Below are 26263 nucleotides of genomic sequence, written 5' to 3' on the forward strand. Positions count from 1 at the left end.
TTAATTCATTTGTTCCTGTGGTATTATGTGAAAACATACAGTTTTATAATCAATAGGAGTATGAGTTTTATATCATTAAAAAAAATTCAGTCTCACATGAAAATTGCAAAGGTTTTAATATATTTAAACCTTCTACCTACTTGCATCATTTAATATACACTTCGAACATGGATACAAATAAGTCATGTTTGTGTAACTTAATAGAAGGTTTAACTTAATGCCAAATTTATAAGTTAGAAAAGGCAAAAAAAAATCACACCTAATAATTCATATCATTGAATTCAAGGCAAAACAATCTTTACATTAGAATAGGCAGGGGCCGCGCGAACGCAGGCCCCCTCTGACACAAATTATGACGTAGGCTCGACCACTTGGGCCGACCTTAGACAGGCGCCCCTCCTAAGTGCAATGGAGGTCGCCAATCTAGGCCATGGGCCTTATGGATTGCCCATCGACCCCGTCCAGGTAAGTATGTTACTTCTTTTCCTTTCCTCAATTTATGTAACCTCTCTTCTCATACTCCATCCCATGACCTTCCGATGTGGTATAGCTAGTTTCATGTTTTTCCTTCACAAAAACAGAGTTGAGAACTCATTAATTGATTACTACTATGGTATAGTAGTAGTACTAACGAGTTTTTATAGAGGGGAATGAATAAGAGGAAGTGATGGAACTCATTTCAGCAATAAGTTGTTGATGGAATGAGGAGTAGAGAAAATAACTTTTTTTTCTGAAATGAATCTGTTGTCATTAAATGGAATATAATTGAATTAGTCAAATTAATTAGATTGGCTATCCAACACAGTCACGGTAATACATAACATAATAGATTAATAAAAATTAGACTCGAATTGTTGGGGTTTTATTATTATAAACAAAACACCCTCCAAAAAATGGCATATGCTGCTTGAATTGCGACGAGCACACGGTATTCTTTAGTAAAAGGCGAAAGAATAGTTCGCTATGTGGTCGACGCGCAGCTGCGTGAATTTGGGGAAGGAGCAATTATAGGTATTTATTTAGAGTGGGCGTGGAGCGTTGTTTCGTGTCTTAGCGATGTGGGAAGACAAAATGTGGTATTTGTTGGTGTGATGAGTGAATATTTCACTTGTACTATTATGGAGTACCAAAGCGCAGCGACCAGATTTCAAACAATCTCCTTCCATTACTACAGGCACAGCTACTCGAAATTTTAGATGCTCGTGTATTGAGGCATGGATGTTTCAAAATGTAGAGAGAGATAGATATCATATGGATGAATTCATTGATGGAGTGGATGCACTGTCTTTATCCGACAAATAAAGAATCAGCCTTCGTATCTACGTCCAAACGTTGGACCATCCCACACGCACTCTTGCCTGACCTTCAAGAAAAGATGTTGATGGAAAAACATAAGGAGAAGGGAAAGTGGACGTAAGCTGAAACCTCCACACTGAGAAAAGTTCCTAAGGAAAACTAACAACTTCAGCTATCAAGGAGTGATTGTAATAATTGCCTTTTAACTTAAACAAAACGGAGCTAAGATTCCAAACAACCCCAAACAGATAGTGATAGCACCGCAAACCCACAATATAAAAAATTATCAAGTGCACACAACCAACATTCATAATATTGAAAAGCAGTGCTCAGATTAAAAGGTATACGCCGCAGCATTTCACATACGCAAAGTCGAGAAATTAATCTTTGCTAAACTCGAGCCTTAGAGCCTCCACAATATCACATAATAGCCAATAGGCTAGTACTAGGACTAGCCAAAAACACCGTCTGCCACATCATCAAGGACTTCCTACAGTCTGCCACATCATCAGGACTTCTCACAGCCCAGTAATAGGCTAGCACTAGGACTTAAGGCTGACAATTTTTGGCACGACACGAACCCGCACGAAAATAATGGGTATGTGTCAAAGCTTATTGGGTTCGTTTCCTTATCGTGTCGACACGATAACGATACGAAAATTTCATGTCGTGTTCGTGTTACACGTTAGAAAATAATATTAATATATTATAATATTATTATTTATTTTAAATTTTAAATTAGATTCGTGTCTTGTCGTGTTCGTGTCGTGTTTGTAGAATGATGGTTTTTTTCTTTGCTGGATTTTAAATCAGATTGTGTACTTAGATTATAAGTTTTTAATCTTATTGTGTTATCAGGTTCCTTTCGTGTTATCAGGTCGTATTATTATTGTGTCGTGTCATATATGTGTTGTTATCGTGCCGTGTTGACCCGGAGTGGTTCGTATCGTTAATGAGTTTGTGTCGTGTTCGTGCCTGAGGGTAGTGGGTCGTGTTCGTGTTCATGTTTGTTGTTTTCTTAACGGGTCGTGTTCGTGTTAGTTGTTATCGTTTCGTGTAGTTATCGTGTTGACACGATAACGACACAACACACACGATTTGCCACCCCTACTAGGACTAGCCGACGCCCTAGCCCTCCCGAGAAAAAACCAAACACCAAAAACAACAACAAAGAAATGAATTGGAAAAAAAAACATAGGAAAAAATGAAATGGGAATATGATATTTTTGAAAAAAAAATTAAAATAAATAAATAAAATCGGCTAGCCACTCTTGTCCGCGCCCTAGCTCTAGGGCGTTGGTTTTTCGTCCGTCCTTCTAGCCTAACGCAATAGCGGACTAGCCGAACGCCCTAGCCGCACGCCGATGGCTAGGGCGCCGGCTAGTCCGCTATTGTGGATGCTCTTCCTATGGAATTGGGGAAATTTTATTAAATAATTGTAGGTGGGTGAGAGAAAAGTTTAGTGTGTCCCAACTTATTAGAGTCAGTTTTTACACTCAATTTGAACATAATTCATACTTCCGCTCTCCTGTTAGAAATGAAACATTTTCCTTTTTGGATTGTCCCATTAAAAATGAAACGTTTCCTAAAATGTAAACAACTACTGTATCTCAATTTTTTTCATCTCTCTTACTTTACTCTCTCATCATTAACTCACAAAACAACACTACATAAAATCATGTGTCAATTCCCAAATGTTTCGTATTTAAATGGGACGGAGAGAGTACTTTAACGGATCGTCTGCAAGGACCATGGCCTAACTTGACGTGGTAGCACATAAATGATCAATCTTGGATTGTGGGAAGCAATAGAAACCACCATTTTGGAGGTTGCAGCGAGGAAGCAACCGTGTAGGGAATGATAGACATCAATATCATAGGAAAGATGAATTTGGAGGTGACAGAATCAAAGCTGCGTGCAATTGTAAGTGTGTTCCAAATTTCCAATAATGCAATGAATACTTATAAAACATAGTAGTATACTATAATTATACATCACAAGTTAACTGCCTCCGGAAAATAAATCATAGTACAAAAAATGCAAGTACATTTCATTATTAAATCCAGAAAATATACTAACAATAACAAAAGTATTTTTAAGTATAACAGAAGTATGTACCAACAAACATAATTATTACTAGAGATGTAATATCTTGTAGCAGAGAGTTCAAACCAGTATGCTTCACAAAAATTCCGGCATATATACTTTCACCTCATTCTACATAGTGCAACCCACAACCCACAATTTCTACTCAGTGGAAATGCCATTTCTGATCCTAAGAACTCCGCTCATTTTTATCGGGACCTATGATGATACAGACTCCACAGAGACCCGATGACAGATGAAGACAAGAATACGCACAAGGCCAAGTTATCCTACAAGAATGAGATATCAATGTATACAAAAGATCCAAAAAGAGCAATTGGGGCAGAAAGTGCAAGCTAACAACAATGTCATAACTATCCAGAAACATCAAGTGGCCAAACTGCATATTTATGTATATCATTTTTTGGAGCCTTAGAGCAAATGGTATTGATAATAAAGCAAGCTAATTCATAGAGGTTCTAATTCATGAGAGTAAAGGTAATATCCATAACGAACAACATAAATTTTCAAGATCAAGAAAGCACTAAAACAATCCAAAATTCTACAACTCAAGCAACTCGTAAGGCAAAGCCAAACTTACAGCATAAGCTTGTTTGAATGATGCATCCTGATTGACATCTTTTTCGGAACTTCAACAAGTAGAATAAATTGGTCATGCGATTTGGAGCTAACTTAGTTTCTTTCTAAATTCTACATGTTACTACGTGAACCACCTAATTCATCCTTCCTAACGCATGTGTGACACTTTCACAACCACATTAGTAGGCTAACTATGACAGGTACACTCCATATCATAAGTCATCACACAAAGCACTTTAATTAGAGAGAGAGATGCAAAATGTATCCAGCCAGCCATATTAGAATCCAACAGCACTAGTTAAACACAAGTCACAGAAACATCACAACAGAATTATTTATCAGCTTCAAGTGAATCTACATGAAGACCATGAGACTGTCACCCTCTGAGTGAAACGTGAGCCTAACTGCATGAAAATTCATGTTCTGAAACCCATGTACTGATAACCCTCGCCTCTAAAGCTGTTCTAACTTATTGACTAAGATGATCCAACAGTTCCAGCAGAGCCAGCTTCACGTTCTTGGCGTCGACGTTCTCTCTGTGTAAATCCAGCATCAACAAGTGAAAATAAGAACAAAGCAACAGATGACAAAACACTAGAGTAGCAATAAACTTCAAAGTTGCACACACAGGACACGATAAGGAGCATGAATAACAGTTAGGGTGCGTCTCTTTAAATGGAAAACTTTGCCAAAACAATCAACATAAAAAAAGGCAGAAAAATAAACATGTTGAACAATAGCCATCCAAATTGTGGAATCAATGACGCAAGCATTTGGTGGATAAATACAGTAGGAAGTACCAAATGCATCTTCATCAAAGGGAAAACTAAAAAATACAAAATTGATAGCAATAATCATCTAACAGAATAAAATCAAAATTGATATCGAATCCAAATTTTATTTCGGGTATCCAGTCCCTAATTTGATTTTGATTTTACTAAAATAAATTATTTGTTCATATAAAGTCAATGGGTTAGAAAAATCAAATTGCACATAACAACATGGATATGATATTTGATGGGATACGAACTAAACAACTAAACAATAATTGCGAGCCCAATAGCAGTGACGGCCCATCAGCCCAAAACCCAAGAAAGAGTATCAGTTCGGCACAACCAAAGAGTTCGGTCACAGCAGCTCGGTAAAAGCCGACCAATCGAGCTCAACTCTCAGATCGGCAAAAGCTGATCGGCAAAGTCAGTTCGGCACAACCAAAGAGTTCGGTCACATAACAACATGGATATGATATTATTCATTTGTGATACGCATCTTATATTCTTCAGTTAAAGAGGAAAACATTACATAGGTTTGATTTATTAAATTTTATCAAAATTTTAGGTGATTAAAATTTTCTCCTTGCGCCGAGTTAAATAAATTCTTTTAACTTATCCATGTACCTTAATTTATTAATCGATGTAAGCCATGTAAATAAGCAATGCGAACAGTTACTATTTGGGTATGCATACAGATTTAAATTTTTTAAAATATAAGCGAATTAGCTTTTAGAAAAATATGCACATTGACTTTTTAAAAAATACAACCCCAAAAAAAAATTGGATTTAAAAAAGATATAATTTATTACGAAACATGCCATCAATATTTTAATTTTAATTTCTTAAATATTTAAAAATATCTAAAAATCAGAATAAATACATAATTCATAATTTTTTTAAAAAAATCGGATAATTCGGGTATACCCGATCAGGTATCGGGTAACCCGATATCCGATAATCCAAAAATCCACTACCCGATCCCGATCGGAAACCCGAAAAATCGGGTTTCGGGTATCCAATTACCCGACTTTTTCGAGTTTAGATATCGAGTATCCAATACCCGATATCCATTTTGACAGGCCTAGATACAGGCGTGCAGGGAGAGATTAAAATCTCGCAACTCATTTTTCTTTTTCTTACCTCAAATTCATTGTATTAATTCTAAATCCAACCCACCAAAACATTTTTATATTCTAAATTAAAATCTACATATTTCTAATCTCTTTATCTACTACCATTATCTAATGCAACTAATGGAATCTAATTTTACTCATGACTTTTGTATCATTAGACCAGAGGTGGATATTTATGCGATTATCTCGTTTAACTTTCTTTATTTTCAATATTAAGGGTTAACAACACAATATAGGCTTCATTAACAAAACACAACATAGTCAAATATGTTAAGAATAAAATAATACATTCATGCACCACTTTTAGTGAGATGTCAATTTTCTGTCCTGACCACGAGACCGACTTTCAGATTTCAGAATATGTGGGTAAGACATGAGACTTTTAGGGGCGAGATTGCTAGAATCTGGGAGGCAGATACAGGTTACAATGGCATGATGAACCTCCAGCTCAAACTTATCAGAACCAAGAAGTTCTTAAAGGTTTGGAACAGAGAGATATTTGGCAACATCATCCAGAACCTAAAGGATGCAGAGCAGGCAGTGCTTGAGGCACAGATTTTATATGATACTGACCCGACCCCTGCACATAGAGCCGAATTCAGTCGAGTGTCTGCAGAGCTCATCATCACGGCCAAGATGGAGGAAGAATTCTGGAGGCAAAAGGCGGCGGTTAGATGGGCTGCTGATGGTGAAAGGAACTCCAAATTCTTTCATGGATGGGTCAGACAGAATAGAGTTAAGTCGAGGATACATACGGTCGAGTTTGGGGGTCAGGCACTGACGGAAGAGACAGAGATCAGAGAGTCGGCGGCCGCCTTCTTTCAGCAGCTTCTGACATCGGACGTGGGGGACCTTGTAGAGCCCGACTTATCTCTTATCCATACACTTCCAGACTCAGTTGATCAGGAGGCTCTGTGTTCACCGCCGCGGGAAAAGGAGGTTAGAGATGCAGTGTTTGGGATCAGTGGTGATAGTGTGTCCGGGCCGGATGGGTTCACTTCGTTGTTCTTTCAGTCGTGCTGGGACACTGTTGGGAGGGATGTGATTGCGTCTGTGGGAGACTTTTTCAGTGGGGCATTTATGCCCCGAAGCTTCACGGCGACCATGATCGTCCTCATTCCAAAGAAGCCTAACCCGGTCAATTGGAGAGATTTTAGACCAATCAGCCTCTACAATGTTACGAACAAGATCATCACAAAGATCCTTGCCTCGAGACTTGCACCTCTACTAACCCTTGTCATTGCACCGAATCAGAATGGGTTCATCAAGGGCCGCCTACTTAGCGACAATGCTCTTCTAGCTCAAGAATTGATACATGACCTGGGGAAGGAGCTCTCGAGTAGAGGGAGGTCGCCCAATTTGGCTCTCAAGCTGGATATGGCAAAGGTGTATGATAGAGTCCAGTGGCCGTTTCTACTCAAGGTTTTGGAATCGATGGGATTCTCACAGACCTGGGTGGATATGATCAGGAGATGCATCTCGTTATGTTGGTTTTTTGTCCTGGTGAACGGTGGCCCGACAGGCTTTTTTCAGTCATCCAGGGGGCTGAGGCAGGGAGACCCCTTATCACCTTCCCTCTTTGTGTTGGCGCCAGACTACTTATCGAGATGCCTTGACAGATTGATCAAGGGGGATAGAGAGATGGTCTATAGATGTCGGAAAAAGGCCCCCGTTATCACTCACCCCTCCTATGCGGATGGCATCATTATTTTCTCGAGAGCTCATAGAGAGGCGGTGGAGAAGTTGGTCGGATGCCTGGACCACTACATAGCCGTGTCTGGTCAGCTGGTGAACAATGGGAAGACACATTTCTACTTGGCGAACGAGCACATGGAGTTCGCTGACACTGTAGAGGAAGTTAGAAGATTTCAGATAGGGACAATGTCTTTCACGTACCTTGGGGTGCCGATTTTCCGAGGGGCGAGGAGAGAAAACCATCTTTTGCCACTTAGGCAGAGGCTGATGGACAGGATCCACAGCTGGTCCCACCGACATCTGGCTTTTGGGGCTCGTCTGGCTCTGATTAAGAGCACACTGGCCGCCATCCCGCTACACATCTTACAGGTCATGAGCCTTCTGCTTGGATTTCTAGACGAGTTGGAGCAGATATTGGCTAGATACTTTTGGGGCACAGTTGGAGAGAAGAGGAAGCTGCACTGGATTTCTTAGAGATAGATTTGCTTGCCTTTTGAGGAGGGTGGTTTGGGTATTCGCCGCTTCAGGGAGGTGGCAGTGACTTTTGGGTTCAAGCTGTGGTGGAGACTGCTAGCTCAGGACTATCTCTGGGCCAGTTAATGACCCAGAAGTACAGTATCATTCCTTGTCATTTGCATACATCCCCTTGTTGGTCACATGATAGTCCTACTTGGCGTCGTTTGCGTCGTATTTGGTCATACATGCATGAGTTTATTCATTGGTCCTTGGGTGAGGGGAAGATCAGCTTCTGGGATGATGTCTGGCTTGGGGCTAGCTCCATCCGGAGTCTGTTCGTCCCGGGAAATGATCCTCCCCAATCTCAGGCCGTTGCATCATATTGGCATGAGCATGCATGAGATGAGGATATGCTACATAGTTTATCTTTCAGGTTTGGCGTACCTCTCGATGTGATAGAACAGATCAGAGCCACGCCGATCGAGTTAGGGGCGAAGGATGTGAGGCGGTGGAGTCTGACTAGCCATGGCGAGTTCTCTGTGACCTCAGCCTGGGAGAGCATCCGGACTAGACTGCCGAAGAGGGAGATTTTTGGTCTTATTTGGAACCATGGGTTGACTCCTACCATGTCGGTGTTCATTTGGAGGTTACTGTTTGGTAGGCAGTTGGTGGATGAGAAGTTGCAGGGGAGGGGAATTGAGTTAGCGTCTAGGTGTCAGTGTTGTAGGTCTCCTTCGGTCGAGTCTCTCAGCCATGTCTTTTTTTCGAGTCAATCGGCGGTTTCTGCATGGGAGTATTTTGATGCCTGGTTTCCTTCCTCGCACACAACAATTCACACGAGCACCGATATTGCACTTAGACTAGGTCACTAGCGGAGGTCTTCTTTCCAGAGGGCTCCCGCCATGCATATTAGCTTTCTTGTTCCTTGTTTGATTGCTTGGTTTCTTTGGACGGAGGGGAACGGCTACAAGCATGGAGGTCGTCCTTTTCGTCATTCACATGTTATTTGGCAGGTCATTCACCATCTGCATGTGCTAGTTCTGGCCGGCAAGATCACCTCGACTCATTGGAGGGGATGCTCACCGTCGGTTGATTTCATGCCTTTCTCCCCCAGACAGCGTGTTCTGTGGTCGCTCATGGTCCTATGGCATCCCCCTGATGCACCTTGGGTGAGGCTGAACACAGACGGTGCCTTCTCTACATCGACACTGGCGGCGGGAGAGGGAGGATTGGTTCGTGGTTCTGATGGAGGCCTTCTGCAGGCTTTTTGTGCTCCGATAGCTGCATCATCGAGCTTTGAAGCGGAGCTTTTGGCTCTGATTCGGGGTTTGGAGATGGCTATGGAGCTTTCTACTCACATTTGGATAGAGCTGGACTCAGCGGCTCTGGTTAGTTTGTTGTCATCTAGACACTTTGGCTCTGCGGATTTTAGACACCATATGGCTTTGATCCAGAGCATGACAGCTCAACGGCATGTTCGATTCTCACACATCTACAGAGAAGGAAACAGGGCTGCTGATTTTCTGGCAGGTAGGGGTGTCCAAACCACTGCCCTTACATATTTTGATCAAATCTCTGCGCCACGGTATCTGAAGGCGCTAGTTAGGATGGACCAGCTGGGATATCCTAACTTTCATTTCCGACGTAGAGATGTGGGTTGATCTAGCTCTTCAGGTGGTTGGTTTTGGGCTTTTTTCGTTTCTCCCTTTAGTGTATTTAGTCATCTTTTTTCCACTTGATAGAATGGAGGATCCCGACTTGTGGGACCTCTACTTTGCACCTTCATGTTCTTATTTAGATCTTAGTCATTTTTGGGCTAAGATCATGATGTTGGAACATTACATTTTGATCGTATTTACGGGTTGGGGGTCTGCCTAAACCCCCGCCCACAAAGGGCGTTTTTGTTAAAAAAAAGCATAAATTAATACATAATGAAAATAAATAAATAACATAAAAAATTAGAATTAAATTGGGCAAGATACGGACCCTTCTAGAACAAATTATGATGCATACTCAACCACTTGGGCCGATCTTAGGCAGGCACCCCTCCAAAGTGCAATGGAGGTCGCAATCTAGGCGATGGCCATTATGGTTCGTCCATTGACCTCATCAAGATAAGCATGTACCTTAATTTTCTTTTCTCACTTTAATGAATTTATGTTCTCATACTCCATCTACCACAATTCCAATGTGGGATTTGGTAATTAGTTTCTCACTTAATTAGTTTGGAAAAATACCCATTGATTGCAAGTGGGTATACAAAGTGAAGTACAATGCTGATTCTATGTTGAGAGATATAAAGCTAGATTAGTAGCCAAGGGATTCACACAACTTGAAGGTGTCGATTCCTTGGACACTTTTTCTCCAGCTGCAAAACTCACAACTATTAAAATGATGCTGGCTCTAGCTGCTATCAAGGGATGGTCTCTGACTCATTTGGACATCAACAATGCTTTCCACTATGGTGATCTGGAAGAAGACATTTATATGACATTACCACCGAGGCTTGAAGTGGACTGGATGGCTGTTGAGGGGGCTACACCAGATTCAACTTTAGTTTACAAATTGAAGAAATCCTTGTATGGTCTAAAACAAGCTTCAAGACAATGGTACTTGAAACTGTCATAAGTTCTTAAGGATTTTGGGCTACAACAGTCAGCGTCCGATCATTCTTTCTTCTATAAATCAGATGGAGCAGCTGGATTCTTTGGCATAGCGGTATATGTTGATGATATCTTGGTTGCCACCACTGATCCAGAAATGACTAATAGCTTCAAGGATTTCCTCACACAACACTTCAAGTTCAAGGGTCTTGGAGTCCCAAAATATTTCCTTGGACTTGAGATAGCAAGAAATAAGAAAGGAATCCAAGTTTGTCAAAGGAAATACACCATGGATCTTCTTAAAGATACAGGCTTCTTGGGATGTAAACCATCTTCTGTTCCCATGGGTCCAGTTAAGAAGTTGCAGCTGGATTCAGGTTCACTTTTAGAAGATGCTTCTAAATATAGAAGACTCATTGGAAGACTCTTGTATATGTGCATAACTCGGCCAGATATCACCTTTGTTGTACACAAGTTGAGTCAATATGTGTCGAAACCTTGCATTGAACACTGGCAAGCAGTTGAAAGAGTTCTGAAATATCTCAAGGGAACTCCAGGTCATGGATTATTTTACTCCAGTAGCAGCAAACCTACTCTGAGCATATTTTCGGATGCAGATTGGGCAGCATGTCCAGATACCAGGAAGTCCATGACTGGGTATTGTCTATTCCATGGAAATTCTATGATTTCTTAGAAGGCTAAGGAACAAAATACCATTTTCAGATCATCTGCTGAGGCATAATATAGAGCTATGGCTTAAGCTACGTGTGAGATAGTATGGGCTACAACTATACTTGAAGACTTTGGAGTAAAAGTTGAGAAGGTAGTACCGTTGTATTGTATAATCAATCAACTATATACATATGCTCTAATCCCGTCTTTCACAAGAGGACTAAGCATATAGAGATCGATTGTCACACGGTTAGAGAGAAATACTTGAAAGGGATCATCAAACAGTTGCATATTAGAAATAATTGGCAACTGGCTGATATCTTCACCAAACCCTTGGGTGAAGCAACTTTTACTTCTATCTTGAGCAAGATGAACTTTAGCACTATATATGGTCCATCTTGACGGGGCATGTTGAAGATAGTGAGCGTGATGCATATTTCATGCATGGATGATTGAGGGATGGTGATACACGTTGGAAAGCAAGGTTGAGCTGGAGCCACGTCACTCACACGTAGACTTCCAGTCATCATAAGTGTGAACGGATGACAAGTTAGTTAAGAGTTAGTTAGCTAGATATTTTGGTGGTGATCTTCACCTAGCTAGTATAAATAGTATGAGCTTTTTGATTGTAACATCATTATCTTGTATTCTCTCTTTTGATATCAATAAAAAGATCTTTCCTCCTTCTCCTATTAATGGAGTTCTGATTATCATTTTCTACACTCATTTCCATATTCTCTGATTTCTAACACTTACGACAGCTGACTTTCCATTATAACTTTGAATTGATTGTCTAGTATTGGCGTCCATCTTTTTAGCTTCGATCTCTTTAATTTTATGAAGATTTCTTTTGCTTGAGAGTTTTGCGTTATTATATACACCCAAATTGCCATTTTCTTGTATAAAGAAATTCAGCTGAGTGAATGACATTGCAGTTGCAGAACTTGCAGTTATCGTAATAATAATTCTCTGCTTCAATGAAGAATGCTGATGGTCACAGACAGGTGGTGGAGATGAATACTGAAAATCGGGGCTCGTGATCAAGATTATGATTATGCACTGATGAGATCGAGGCCTTGAAGATGTTGCAAGGATCGAAGAGGTTATTGATGAGAGGTCAAAGCACTTTGCCAGGACGAGTTTGTGGATGAGAGGAAGATGAAGTGTCATGAAAGAAGTGGAAGAGGATGATTGAAGATGAAGAGAAAAGCCATGTTTTTTATTTATGTACTAGTAGTAATTGTTTTAGTGTTGAAGATGAAGATGCGGAAGTGGACGTAGACGTGAGCTCTAAAAAATACTCCTAATTCATTTCGCTCAAACTAATGAAACATATTATGAAAACCATTCTTCAATATAAGCTACAGAGCAACAACGTACTGAAAAAATGCACAACAAGAAAATAAGACCAAACGAGCGAGTCATATCATTAATTCATTTGTTCCTGTGGTATTATGTGAAAATATATAGTTTTATAATCAATAGGAGTATGAGTTTTATATCATTAAAAAAAATTCAGTCTCACATGAAAATTGCAAAGGTTTTAATATATTTAAACCTTCTACCTACTTGCATCATTTAATATACACTTCGAACATGGATACAAATAAGTCATGTTTGTGTAACTTAATAGAAGGTTTAACTTAATGCCAAATTTATAAGTTAGAAAAGGCAAAAAAAAATCACACCTAATAATTCATATCATTGAATTCAAGGCAAAACAATCTTTACATTAGAATAGGCAGGGGCCGCGCGAACGCTGGCCCCCTCTGACACAAATTATGACGTAGGCTCGACCACTTGGGCCGACCTTAGACAGGCGCCCCTCCTAAGTGCAATGGAGGTCGCCAATCTAGGCCATGGGCCTTATGGATTGCCCATCGACCCCGTCCAGGTAAGTATGTTACTTCTTTTCCTTTCCTCAATTTATGTAACCTCTCTTCTCATACTCCATCCCATGACCTTCCGATGTGGTATAGCTAGTTTCATGTTTTTCCTTCACAAAAACTGAGTTGAGAACTCATTAATTGATTACTACTATGGTATAGTAGTAGTACTAACGAGTTTTTATAGAGGGGAATGAATAAGAGGAAGTGATGGAACTCATTTCAGCAATAAGTTGTTGATGGAATGAGGAGTAGAGAAAATAACTTTTTTTTCTGAAATGAATATGTTGTCATTAAATGGAATATAATTGAATTAGTCAAATTAATTAGATTGGCTATCCAACACAGTCACGGTAATACATAACATAGTAGATTAATAAAAATTAGACTCGAATTATTGGGGTTTTATTATTATAAACAAAACACCCTCCAAAAAATGGCATATGCTGCTTGAATTGCGACGAGCACACGGTATTCTTTAGTAAAAGGCGAAAGAATAGTTCGCAATGTGCTCGACGCGCAGCTGCGTGAATTTGGGGAAGGAGCAATTATAGATATTTATTTAGAGTGGGCGTGGAGCGTTGTTTCGTGTCTTAGCGATGTGGGAAGACAAAATGTGGTATTTGTTGGTGTGATGAGTGAATATTTCACTTGTACTATTATGGAGTACCAAAGCGCAGCGACCAGATTTCAAACAATCTCCTTCCATTACTACAGGCACAGCTACTCGAAATTTTAGATGCTCGTGTATTGAGACATGGATGTTTCAAAATGTAGAGAGAGATAGATATCATATGGATGAATTCATTGATGGAGTGGATGCACTGTCTTTATCCGACAAATAAAGAATCAGCCTTCGTATCTACGTCCAAACGTTGGACCATCCCACACGCACTCTTGCCTGACCTTCAAGAAAAGATGTTGATGGAAAAACATAAGGAGAAGGGAAAGTGGACGTAAGCTGAAACCTCCACACTGAGAAAAGTTCCTAAGGAAAACTAACAACTTCAGCTATCAAGGAGTGATTGTAATAATTGCCTTTTAACTTAAACAAAACGGAGCTAAGATTCCAAACAACCCCAAACAGATAGTGATAGCACCGCAAACCCACAATATAAAAAATTATCAAGTGCACACAACCAACATTCATAATATTGAAAAGCAGTGCTCAGATTAAAAGGTATACGCCGCAGCATTTCACATACGCAAAGTCGAGAAATTAATCTTTTCTAAACTCGAGCCTTAGAGCCTCTCTTGTCCGCGCCCTAGCTCTAGGGCGTTGGTTTTTCGTCCGTCCTTCTAGCCTAACGCAATAGCGGACTAGCCGAACGCCCTAGCCGCACGCCAATGGCTAGGGCGCCGGCTAGTCCGCTATTGTGGATGCTCTTCCTATGGAATTGGGGAAATTTTATTAAATAATTGTAGGTGGGTGAGAGGAAAGTTTAGTTTGTCCCAACTTATTAGAGTCAGTTTTTACACTCAATTTGAAAATAATTCATACTTCCGCTCTCCTATTAGAAATGAAACATTTTCCTTTTTGGATTGTCCCATTAAAAATGAAACGTTTCCTAAAATGTAAACAACTACTGTATCTCAATTTTTTTCATCTCTCTTACTTTACTCTCTCATCATTAACTCACAAAACAACACTACATAAAATCATGTGTCAATTCCCAAATGTTTCGTATTTAAATGGGACGGAGAGAGTACTTTAACGGATCGTCTGCAAGGACCATGGCCTAACTTGACGTGGTAGCACATAAATGATCAATCTTGGATTGTGGGAAGCAATAGAAACCACCATTTTGGAAGTTGCAGCGAGGAAGCAACCGTGTAGGGAATGATAGACATCAATATCATAGGAAAGATGAATTTGGAGGTGACAGAATCAAAGCTGCGTGCAATTGTAAGTGTGTTCCAAATTTCCAATAATGCAATGAATACTTATAAAACATAGTAGTATACTATAATTATACATCACAAGTTAACTGCCTCCGGAAAATAAATCATAGTACAAAAAATGCAAGTACATTTCATTATTAAATCCAGAAAATATACTAACAATAACAAAAGTATTTTTAAGTATAACAGAAGTATGTACCAACAAACATAATTATTACTAGAGATGTAATATCTTGTAGCAGAGAGTTCAAACCAGTATGCTTCACAAAAATTCCGGCATATATACTTTCACCTCATTCTACATAGTGCAACCCACAACCCACAATTTCTACTCAGTGGAAATGCCATTTCTGATCCTAAGAACTCCGCTCATTTTTATCGGGACCTATGATGATACAGACTCCACAGAGAGGCGATGACATATGAAGACAAGAATACTCACAAGGCCAAGTTATCCTACAAGAATGAGATATCAATGTATACAAAAGATCCAAAAAGAGCAATTGGGGCAGAAAGTGCAAGCTAACAACAATGTCATAACTATCCAGAAACATCAAGTGGCCAAACTGCATATTTATGTATATCATTTTTGGAGCCTTAGAGCAAATGGTATTGATAATAAAGCAAGCTAATTCATAGAGGTTCTAATTCATGAGAGTAAAGGTAATATCCATAACGAACAACATAAATTTTCAAGATCAAGAAAGCACTAAAACAATCCAAAATTCTACAACTCAAGCAACTCGTAAGGCAAAGCCAAACTTACAGCATAAGCTTGTTTGAATGATGCATCCTGATTGACATCTTTTTCGGAACTTCAACAAGTAGAATAAATTGGTCATGCGATTTGGAGCTAACTTAGTTTCTTTCTAAATTCTACATGTTACTACGTGAACCACCTAATTCATCCTTCCTAACGCATGTGTGACACTTTCACAACCACATTAGTAGGCTAACTATGACAGGTACACTCCATATCATAAGTCATCACACAAAGCACTTTAATTAGAGAGAGAGATGCAAAATGTATCCAGCCAGCCATATTAGAATCCAACAGCACTAGTTAAACACAAGTCACAGAAACATCACAACAGAATTATTTATCAGCTTCAAGTGAATCTACATGAAGACCATGTGACTGTCACCCTCTGAGTGAAACGTGAGCCTAACTGCATGAAAATTCATGTTCTGAAACCCATGTGCTGATAACCCTCGCCTCTAAAGCTGTTCTAACTTATTGACTAAGATGATCCAACAGTTCCAGCAGAGCCAGCTTCACGTTCTTGGCGTCGACGTTCTCTCTGTGTAAATCCAGCATCAACAAGTGAAAATAAGAACAAAGCAACAGATGACAAAACACTAGAGTAGCAATAAACTTCAAAGTTGCACACACAGGACACGATAAGGAGCATGAATAACAGTTAGGGTGCGTCTCTTTAAATGGAAAACTTTGCCAAAACAATCAACATAAAAAAAGGCAGAAAAATAAACATGTTGAACAATAGCCATCCAAATTGTGGAATCAATGACGCAAGCATTTGGTGGATAAATACAGTAGGAAGTACCAAATGCATCTTCATCAAAGGGAAAACTAAAAAATACAAAATTGATAGCAATAATCATCTAACAGAATAAAATCAAAATTGATATCGAATCCAAATTTTATTTCGGGTATCCAGTCCCTAATTTGATTTTGATTTTACTAAAATAAATTATTTGTTCATATAAAGTCAATGGGTTAGAAAAATCAAATTGCACATAACAACATGGATATGATATTTGATGGGATACGAACTAAACAACTAAACAATAATTGCGAGCCCAATAGCAGTGACGGCCCATCAGCCCAAAACCCAAGAAAGAGTATCAGTTCGGCACAACCAAAGAGTTCGGTCACAGCAGCTCGGTAAAAGCCGACCAATCGAGCTCAACTCTCAGATCGGCAAAAGCTGATCGGCAAAGTCAGTTCGGCACAACCAAAGAGTTCGGTCACAGCCTATAGCTCGGTAAAAGCCGACCAATCGAGCTCAACTCTCAGATCGGCAAAAGCTGATCGGCAAAGTTCAGCAGTTCGGTCTCAGTATTCGACCGAACAAGGAGATAGTGGACCCATGCAGGATCTCCACGACCTCCATTACACCCACGATCTATTTAGTGGTATTAAGCAGTTATCAACCCCCCTACCAGGGCTGCAAACCACGATCTTAGTTCGAATGTATAAATAGAACTTAGATCAGATAGATCAAGGTGAAGTTCTCTAGATCCTGAATCTCATATAGCAAATCAGTATTGTAATCTGTAAGCGAGATCAAGCAATACAAATTTGCCCTCTTTTCTTCCCGTGGACGTAGATTTACCTCAGTAAATCGAACCACGTAATTCTCAGTGTTGTGATCTTCATTTATTACTTGCATTTATTCCCATCAAAAATTCGCCAAATCATCACTGGCGCCGTCTGTGGGAAACAGAGAACCAAAACTGTGATAAAAGCGAGTTTTTGATCCTTTTCCACCAAAAAATGCGTACCAGATCACATAATACCCATACTTCCGTCCGTGATGAACGTGAGGAAGCTAGTCCAGCCCGTAGGTCTGGAAAACAGCCTCGGGAGAAATCTGCCTCCAGTTCTCACGGTGAAAGAACAAACCACTCAAAAAGTCATCGCATCGAGCCTCCCCAGCAGCTCGAGTTGAATGAGGCTGTCAAGTTGTTCTTGGCTGAGAAGCAGGATGAGTTCTTAACATTCCTGCAAAAGAGCCAGAAGCCGGAGAAGAAAACGGCGGATTCTCCCTCCCCCTCCAGACATGAAAGTCACTACCGCAGTAGTGTCGTATCTTCCAGGAGAAAGAATCCTCACCACCGATATGTTCCTTCTCCTCCTTGTTACCGAAATCACAGGAGAACTCCATCTCCACCATACCGCAGAGATGTCGGATTCGCTATGTATGGAGCGCTGAAGACTCCATTTTCGGATGATATCACCAGAACTCCGTTGCCACAGAATTACCGAACTCCGTCAGTGACTTATGACGGGTTAGTGGATCCTCATGATTTCCTGGGACGCTATCAGTATAATATGGCGAACCAAGGTCTCAATGAGGTTCATATGTGTAAGCTGTTTCCCGAGCTGCTCATCGGGAACGCAAGAAGGTGGTTTGATAGCCTCCCTCAAGGCAGCATTAGATCTTACAGAGATCTAATGGATGCTTTTCATAGGAGGTTCTTCCAGAAAGCTGAAACCCGAATCACTTCGGCTCAGCTGCTTTCTATACGTCAAGGTCGCGATGAAAAGATTAGCGACTTCATGACAAGATTCCACAAGGAATGCCTACAAGTAGATGATCTCAATGATCTACTTGTCATTTCGGCATTCCAAAATGGAATTCTGCCAGGAGCTCTCTACAGAAAGCTCGTTGAATGCAGTCCGCAAACAGCTCAAGAGATGTGGGACATTGCGGACCAGTTTTCTCGTGCTGATGAGGCAGACCGTCGAAAACGGTCTTTAGACAGCTCTTCCAGAGGAGACAAGAGGAAGCCCGATCATAGCGATCAGGGACATCCTCGCCGAACTCCTTTTGAAAGAATTCAAAGGGCACCGGTACAAGACAGATTGGGACCACGTCTCAATCCTGAGAAGCCGCCCGCTCAGTTCGTACCCTTAAACAAGTCAAGAGCGGAAATTTTCGAACTACATTCTGATGTGTTCGAAAAACCAAAGCCGATGACGAAGTCGGCCACGCGCCGAAGTCAGGATAAATATTGCTCCTTCCATCAAGACCACGGTCACGATACCGAGGAGTGCCGAAATTTGGCAGCAGATATTGATGTTCTTGTGAAAGCAGGGACGTTAAAAAAATACCAAAGCAAGCCGCCGAAAAAGAATAAGAAACAGAGAAGTGCGAACTGCGCTCCTCAGGATCCTAAAAGGCAACAGGATCCCGAAGACGATGACGAGCCGCAATATGATGGAGTGATCCAGACTATTGACGCTCTCCCAGCCGGGAAGACTAAATCGTCTCTAAAATCAGAGCGCAGAGGCTTCAATCGAGAGGAGCCAACACATAAAAGGCTGAAGAAGGAGGAAGTAATTACATTTTCAGATGCAGATCCCGTCCCGGCCATTTCTCCTCATCAAGACGCTATTGTCATTCAAGCTGGAGTGGCAAACAAACTGATCCACAGAGTGTTTGTGGATACAGGAGCGTCGGTTAGCATTCTTTTTAAAGAATGTTTTGATAAACTGGAAGTGGATCCAGCTCGGCTCAGTCCGGCCCCAATTCCTCTGAAAAGTTTCGCCCAGGAGGACACCCCGCCCTGAAGGTATTATCAGCCTTCCGATTACGGTAGGAAGAGCGCCTACTAGCTCCAGTACGGTGATCGAGTTTTTTGTGGTAAAAGCTCGATCCCCGTATAACATTATACTGGGAAGAGACTGGCTCAACACAGTTCGGGCCATTTGCTCTACTTATCACCTCACAATCAAGATCCCCACTAAAGGAGGGATAGCAGTCATCCGAGGTGATCAAAAGAGAGCAAAAGAATGTTTGCAGATTGCGCTTAAAAGTGCCGAACAATCAGATCGGCACCATCAAGCATAGCAATCACAGCAGCCGGAGTCAGAGGCAGGCGAAATGAACGAAGTCACACCGGAGCCGAACTCGATGAAAGTTCAGTTATACGAAGATGATCCATCCAGAACGGTCAAGATCGGTTTCGCGGGAACACCTCTACTCCGGGAAAAGACCATCCAGCTCCTCAAAGAGTACAAAGATGTCTTTGCGTGGTCTCCGTTGGACATGACTGGAGTGTCTCCCGAGGTAATTACACATCGGTTAAATATTGATCCTTCAGTCCGGCCTATAAAACAGAAGCAAAGACTCTTTGCGGCAGAAAGAAATCAAGTCATCCATGACGAAGTCCGCCAATTACTGAAAGCGGATGTATTATTTGAAGTGAAATATCCTTCTTGGGTGGCCAATCCTGTGATGATCAAGAAAAAAGAAGGAGGATGGCGGATGTGCATAGATTTTACGGATCTAAATAAGCACTGTCCTAAAGATTGCTACCCCCCTTCCCAACATAGATAAAAAAGTAGAAGCTCTGATAGGCTTCGAAATTTTCTGTTTTCTTGATTTGTATAAAGGATACCACCAAGTTTTAATGGATGAGAATGATGCTTCAAAAACGGCTTTCATTACTGACTTCGGTATTTTTGCTTATAAAAAGATGCCATTTGGTTTAAAGAATGCCGGAGCCACATATCAAAGGATGGTAGATAAGCTATTTCGGCACCTGATCGGAAAAGAGGTTGAAGTATATGTTGACGACATAGTTGTTAAAAGCAGAAGCACTTCGGAGTACGAAAACAATCTCAAATCCACTCTCGACGTGCTCAAAAAAGCCAACCTCAAACTCAATCCCCAAAAATGTACCTTTTGGTAGATTCGGGAAAATTTCTGGGTTATTGGGTTTCAAAGGAAGGACTCAAGGCAAATCCCCTAAAGGTTCAAGTTGTTCAGAACATGGCAATGCCGAAGTCCATACATGATGTGCAAAGGCTAACTGGATGTCTAGCCGCACTGAATAGATTCCTTTCCCAAGCAGCCGAAAAGCAAATGCCGTTCTTCAATGTTTTGAAGAAGGCACCAAAGTTTGAGTGGGGAGCCGAACAGAAAAAGGCTTTTGACGAACTCAAAAGTTATTTAAACCGAACTTCCTACTCTCTCTGCTCCAACAGATGCCGAAGTGATATTCTTATATTTAGCAGCATCAGATCAAACCATTAGCGCGGTGCTTGTGCGAGAAGAAGGCCTAAAACAGCGTCCTATCTACTTTACAAGCCGAGCATTAAGAGGTCCCGAAACAAGGTATCAACCTCTGGAAAAAATTGCTCTGGCATTAGTAAATGCAGCAAGGAGACTGCGGCCATATTTCTATGCTCACAAAGTATGCGTCTTAACCGATCTTCCACTTCGGCAAGTTTTGACTAAGCCAGAAGCATCAGGCAGAATTGCCAAGTGGGCCATAGAGTTGGGAGAACATTCAATAGAATATCTACCTCGGAAAGCCATCAAGGGACAAGCCTTGGCAGATTTTCTTGTAGAGGCAAAGTTCGATCAGGCAATCCCTATTATTGCCGAACAGAAAAATCCTACCAATGATGAACTAACACAGCCCCAGAAACCCGAAGTAGAGCCGCCGGACTGTTGGATTGGATTCGTAGAGGGAGCTTCGAATAAGACAGGAAGTGGAGCTGGTATTCTACTTATCGCTCCCGACGGACACGAAGTAACTTATTCACTTCGGTTCTTATTCCCAACCACTAATAGCGAAGCCGAATACGAAGCCCTTCTTGCCGGACTTCAGTTAGCGCAACATCTACTTGTCAAATCTCTCAAAATTCATTGTGATTCACAAGTCATAGTGAATCACATGCTGGGTACAAGTGAAGCCCGTGGTGAAAGGATGAAAAAATACTTGGACAAAGCGCAAAGTATTAGCCGAAATTTCTCTTATTTTCGGATAATCCACATTCCCAGAGCGGGAAATAGCCGAGCAGATACTTTAAGTAAGTTGGCCTCATATCCGAGCTCAAAGGTGGAGGAATTACCGCACAGAAGCATTGATGAAGCTGAAGTACACTCAGTAACCAGTTCACCAAACTGGATGACGCCAATATTAAAGTATCTAGATCAAGGACAACTGCCCGAGGATAAGAGAGAAGCAAGGAAAATCACATGCCGAGCATGTCGGTATGAACTTCATGAAGGAGTCCTATATAGAAAGTCCTACCTTCAACCGTTATTGCGATGTGTAGGACCAGAAGAGACGGATTACATCCTTAGAGAAGTTCATGAAGGATCTTGCGGTAGCCACCTCGGAGCTAGAGCATTAGCTAAAAAAGTTCTGAGATGGGGATATTATTGGCCAACTTTGGTACAAGAAGCGGTACAGCTAGTTAAGAAATGTACGAAATGCCAAATCCATGCAAATATCCCAAGGACGCCGCAGACTGATCTATGTGCTATGCAAAGCCCTTGGCCTTTTATGCAATGGGGCATAGACATAGTAGGACCACTACCACAAGCTCCCCGGCAAATGAAATTCTTGATCGTTGCCGTGGATTACTTCACAAAGTGGGTGGAGGCTGAACCATTAGCTACGATAACAAGCTCAAAGGCATTAGATTTTGTCTGGAAGAACATAGTTTGCCGATTTGGCATACCCCATATCCTCATTTCAGATAATGGGACTCAGTTTACTGACAAAACATTCAAGAATTGGTGCCAAGAGTTGAATATTCAACAGCGGTTCACTTCAGTCTCTCACCCACAAGCAAACGGACAAACGGAAGTAACAAACCGTACTTTGGTGAAAGGATTAAAAGCTCGGTTAGAACAAGCCAAAGGACAATGGGTAGAAAATCTTCCTCAAGTCCTATGGTCTTACCGAACTACACCAAAAACCTCCAACGGTGAAACTCCGTACAGTCTAGTGTACGGCACTGAAGCCGTAATTCCGGTTGAGATCGGCATACCCAGCCCCCGAACCCTTAATTTCTCAACAGAACTGAATGGCGACGGACTGAGAGCCGAACTAGATCTTGCCGAAGAAAGAAGAGAATTGGCCTTCATACAAGAAGCCAAGTACAAGGAGCAAGTAGCCCGGTATTATAACCAAAGGGTGAAAAAGCTGCAGTTTCAAGTGGGAGATCTTGTATTGAGAAACAATGAAGTAAGCCGAGCAGAAAAGCTGGGCAAACTTGAACCCACATGGGAAGGTCCGTATCGGGTGTCAGAAGTCCTGGGAAAAGGGTCTTATAAATTGACTCACATGTCAGGAGAACAAGTACCCCGAACATGGCATATTTCCAACCTCAAGAAGTTCTATTTGTAAGAGACAAGGTCCGGTCAGTCTTGTGTCTAGTTCGGTCCTAGGGTTATGTGCTTTCATATTTTTATTGTGTCTAGTTCGGTCCTAGGGTTATTGTTCTTTATACTTGTCGTTTTTTAAAAGGTTAAAATCTTTTTCGTCCTTTTTATTTGTCTCTCTATGTGCGTTTTGTCTCTCTATGTGCGTTTTGTCTCTCTATGTGCGTTTTGTCTCTCTATGTGCGTTTTGTCTCTTACGAATGTTACTGAGGTATATTGCTCCTTAAAGGCTGATCCCTTTTTTTTTAGAGCATGTATCAAAGACAATTGTGAGTCCAAGCTTCTAAGGAAGATACAAGATTCCACAATTCAGCTTAAGAAACAAGCAATTCGTCTGAAACGAACTGCAAGAAGCCGAAAACCACTTCGGTTAACTAGGGAAAGTCCAATCCAAGCGATAAAACTCGCCAAATAAGGACACTAACTAAGTCCGGTCAAAGAAGAGTTTACTTCATAAGACCGAGGACGAGTACCGAAAACCACTCCGGTTAACTAGGGAAAGTCCAATCCAAGCGATAAAACTCGCCAAATAAGGACACTAACTAAGTCCGGTCAAAGAAGAGTTTACTTCATAAGACCGAGGACGAGTACAATAAATGAAATAAAAAATCGCTGAACTGCAAATACGCAGTGATAGAAGCGAAATGAAAAAATTTCATTTACTAAGTCTTGTTGGGCATACAATTCCGCTGCCCTACGAGAATGCGTTACACCATTACAAAGGACTATTCTACTGTCTACGATTGCTAAAGTTGAGCCACCTATACGAAAAATCCTCATGATGCTGAGTTCGGGCGTTCCGAGCAGTTGAAGAATAAGTAGGTGGACGAGATGCTCTGATCGACCTACCGCCTCTTCCCTGAGTCCGGGAAGTTCTAGCACCTCGGCGGCGAAGAGTCTCTTCACGAAGCATTTGCTGATCTTGCTCACTCATATTCACAACTCCTCTACGAACTTCAGGGCGTTCTTGTCTTGACGTTTCCGATTGCTCCTGAGTCCGTTGCTGATTTGGAGTAGAATTTTGAGTAAGTGGATTAGAGGTTTGAGTTGGAGTGTGAGCATCTGTTAGCGGGAAACGGCTAAGGAATCTCTCGATTGAGGGACGCCGGGAAAGAATGATGTCGTACAGAGAAGCCAAGCGCCGCAATGATTTCACAACTTGTTGGCAAGCCGAGCTCTCCAGCACATTGTTCTTCCGGAGTACATGAAGCTCCTCCCACAGTTCATCAACTTGATTCTGAACTTCAGATATAGTCATTCCCCCGCGCCCGCAGATGAAATCTTCATATGCAGTCCTCTCAGCGATGACAGTATTCAGCTCGGCCTCCAGATCTTTCTTTATGCACTCTAAGTCCTTATTGTTGGACTCCAGCTCCACTAAACGAGCCAAGAGTTCATCATACTTCATCTGGTCATCTATAGCTTTTTTCTCAGCTTCATTTAAAGCCAAAGAGTATAGCCGCTTCCAGTGAAGTACCTCCAGCTCCTTAGAGTTAAGAATACGAAGCAGCTATGTCAGTTCGGCATTTCAGTTTACCGAGGCAGGCAGTAAACCACAATAGGAGTAAAAGAGATTAAGAAGAGCTATAAGGAAGACACGAGTGTAGAAAGAAGAATTTTTTTCATTCAAAAGAAAAAATTTACACAAGGAGGGCTTCAAGGCCATTTTACAAATAGAAAGAAAGAAACTAAACTAAGAGAAGGGAGACGAAATCATACTTCGCCAGTTTCGTCTCCGGCTTCCCTGTGGGTTTCAGCTTCTTTCTCCTTGTCGACCTCGGTCTCAGCCTCGGCCTCCCTCCTCCCTCCCTCCTGCTCGGCGCCCCCATCGCCGATCTGCTGCACCTCTTGCTCGGCGTGCCCGTCGCCGGTCTGCTGATCCTTCTGCTCGGTCTCCTTGCCGGCCTCATTTTCCTGCTCACCCTCCTCTTTGAAAATTGAAGCGGGTGAAACAGGCCCCAAGGAGGCAAAGATGGCCTCCATGTTCTCGTCACGGTCAGCACGGCAATTACGGACTCGTTCAGCAGAAAGCAGGACCGATGAAGACGCAAGCTCCTCAAGGAGCGGCAGACTCTGGAGACGCGCTGCAATCTCTCGGCCATACAGCGGCAAGACGACTTCGGGTTCCTGCTCAGCATTATCGGTCATCAATTTCAGCAGATCACCGATAAGGGCCGAAAATTGATTGCTCAAAAAGAGTTTCTCCGTGTAAACACGGAGAGCCTCCCCCTGAGCACCACGGCAGCCGCCTCCCTCCTGTTTCGACCGCTCTCTCTGGATGATGAGCTGGTCTTTGGCACGTTGGGCTTCATCCTGAGCCGAGATCATAGCGGCCCTTGCCCTCTCAAAGTCTGCCCGAGCCTGTTCGGCCTGGTGACGAGCAGCATTCAAATTCCTCTGCATCTCATCATAATCGCTGGACGCTTTAGAGAGTTCAACGGTGACGAGTTTGCAGAGCATATTGTTCCTCTGAAAATGGAAAAAGGAAAAAGTCAACAGAGGGCCACAAAAAAAATATAGGAAAGAAGCAAAGCCAGAAAATCAAGAAGAAAAATTCACCTCTACAAAGTCCTTTGGCCATAAAAAGGGCTCAGAGATATGTTCCGAAGTGGCCGTAACCACTCCTGATCCAACACCCCCCCCTGGACAATGTCTCTCTCTGGCGCTTTTGGGGGTTTCTGAGTCTTCGCCTTCCCCTTGCCGAGGTCGATCCCGGCTTTTTTGGATCCGAAGACTGACTCAAAGAGGTCTTCTGCCTCTTCGGATTCTTCTCGGCATCAGACGCCGAGCTGGTGTTTTTCTGTTTCTCCGGCTCCTTTGATTCGGAGGATTTGCGACCAAGCCTGCTTAGCATGTTCACTGCCAAAAAGCAAGAAAACAAAGTTAGTTTTCGCCGCTAAAGCAGTAAAGCATAAAAAAGAAATCCCCACCCTCAATCTCTTCGTCCGAAGACGAGGAGTCGAACACGAAGTCACCCTTGACGAGCTCAGATTCCAAATACTGTTTCCTAATCATGGGAATCTTATTGAGCCCGCCCTCGAGCTCGTCCAACGTTCTACCCGAGGATGAGGAATTACGGACTTCGGCCCTCTCTAGGAAAAGTCCGGAGCCGCTGTCCTTTTGTAAAAAAGAAGCGATTTTTCACACATCGGCCATTTGGTTTTACAGAAGGCTCTAAAGGGCTGTAAAGGATCAAGTAAAACCAGGATCCCTTTCTCTAACTGAAAGAAA

At 41.8% G+C, this 26263-nt stretch overlaps 1 protein-coding gene, 2 long non-coding RNA genes and 5 other non-coding genes across 8 annotated transcripts; 1 reads left to right on the forward strand and 7 right to left on the reverse strand.

The window, feature by feature from the left end:
• Positions 1-312: 312 nt before the first annotated feature.
• Positions 313-473, reverse strand: LOC121790643. Its single transcript, XR_006048356.1, has one exon. It is a non-coding gene; the product is annotated as a U1 spliceosomal RNA (small nuclear RNA).
• Positions 474-864: 391 nt separating this feature from the next.
• Positions 865-982, reverse strand: LOC121790636. Its single transcript, XR_006048350.1, has one exon. It is a non-coding gene; the product is annotated as a U5 spliceosomal RNA (small nuclear RNA).
• Positions 983-3325: 2343 nt separating this feature from the next.
• On the reverse strand, positions 3326-4826 carry LOC121790624. Its single transcript, XR_006048341.1, has 2 exons — positions 3983-4826; positions 3326-3671 (listed from the first exon to the last, which is right to left on the reverse strand). It is a non-coding gene; the product is annotated as an uncharacterized LOC121790624 (long non-coding RNA).
• A 4348-nt stretch (positions 4827-9174) lies between these two features.
• Positions 9175-11335, forward strand: LOC121790626 (uncharacterized mitochondrial protein AtMg00810-like). Its single transcript, XM_042188808.1, has 3 exons — positions 9175-9364; positions 10446-10594; positions 10694-11335. The coding sequence occupies exons 1-3, from the start codon at positions 9175-9177 to the stop codon at positions 11333-11335; spliced, it is 981 nt and encodes a 326-aa protein (XP_042044742.1).
• On the reverse strand, positions 10008-10160 carry LOC121790632. The gene has a single exon (XR_006048346.1). It is a non-coding gene; the product is annotated as a U1 spliceosomal RNA (small nuclear RNA).
• Positions 11336-13054: 1719 nt separating the features above from the next.
• LOC121790644 lies at positions 13055-13215 on the reverse strand. The gene has a single exon (XR_006048357.1). It is a non-coding gene; the product is annotated as a U1 spliceosomal RNA (small nuclear RNA).
• Positions 13216-13606: 391 nt separating this feature from the next.
• LOC121790633 lies at positions 13607-13724 on the reverse strand. The gene has a single exon (XR_006048347.1). It is a non-coding gene; the product is annotated as a U5 spliceosomal RNA (small nuclear RNA).
• A 1487-nt stretch (positions 13725-15211) lies between these two features.
• On the reverse strand, positions 15212-16711 carry LOC121790623. Its single transcript, XR_006048340.1, has 2 exons — positions 15868-16711; positions 15212-15557 (listed from the first exon to the last, which is right to left on the reverse strand). It is a non-coding gene; the product is annotated as an uncharacterized LOC121790623 (long non-coding RNA).
• Positions 16712-26263: the final 9552 nt, after the last annotated feature.

The sequence above is a fragment of the Salvia splendens genome, unplaced genomic scaffold (assembly GCF_004379255.2).
Source record: "Salvia splendens isolate huo1 unplaced genomic scaffold, SspV2 ctg569, whole genome shotgun sequence".
Classification (NCBI taxonomy): domain Eukaryota; kingdom Viridiplantae; phylum Streptophyta; class Magnoliopsida; order Lamiales; family Lamiaceae; genus Salvia; species Salvia splendens.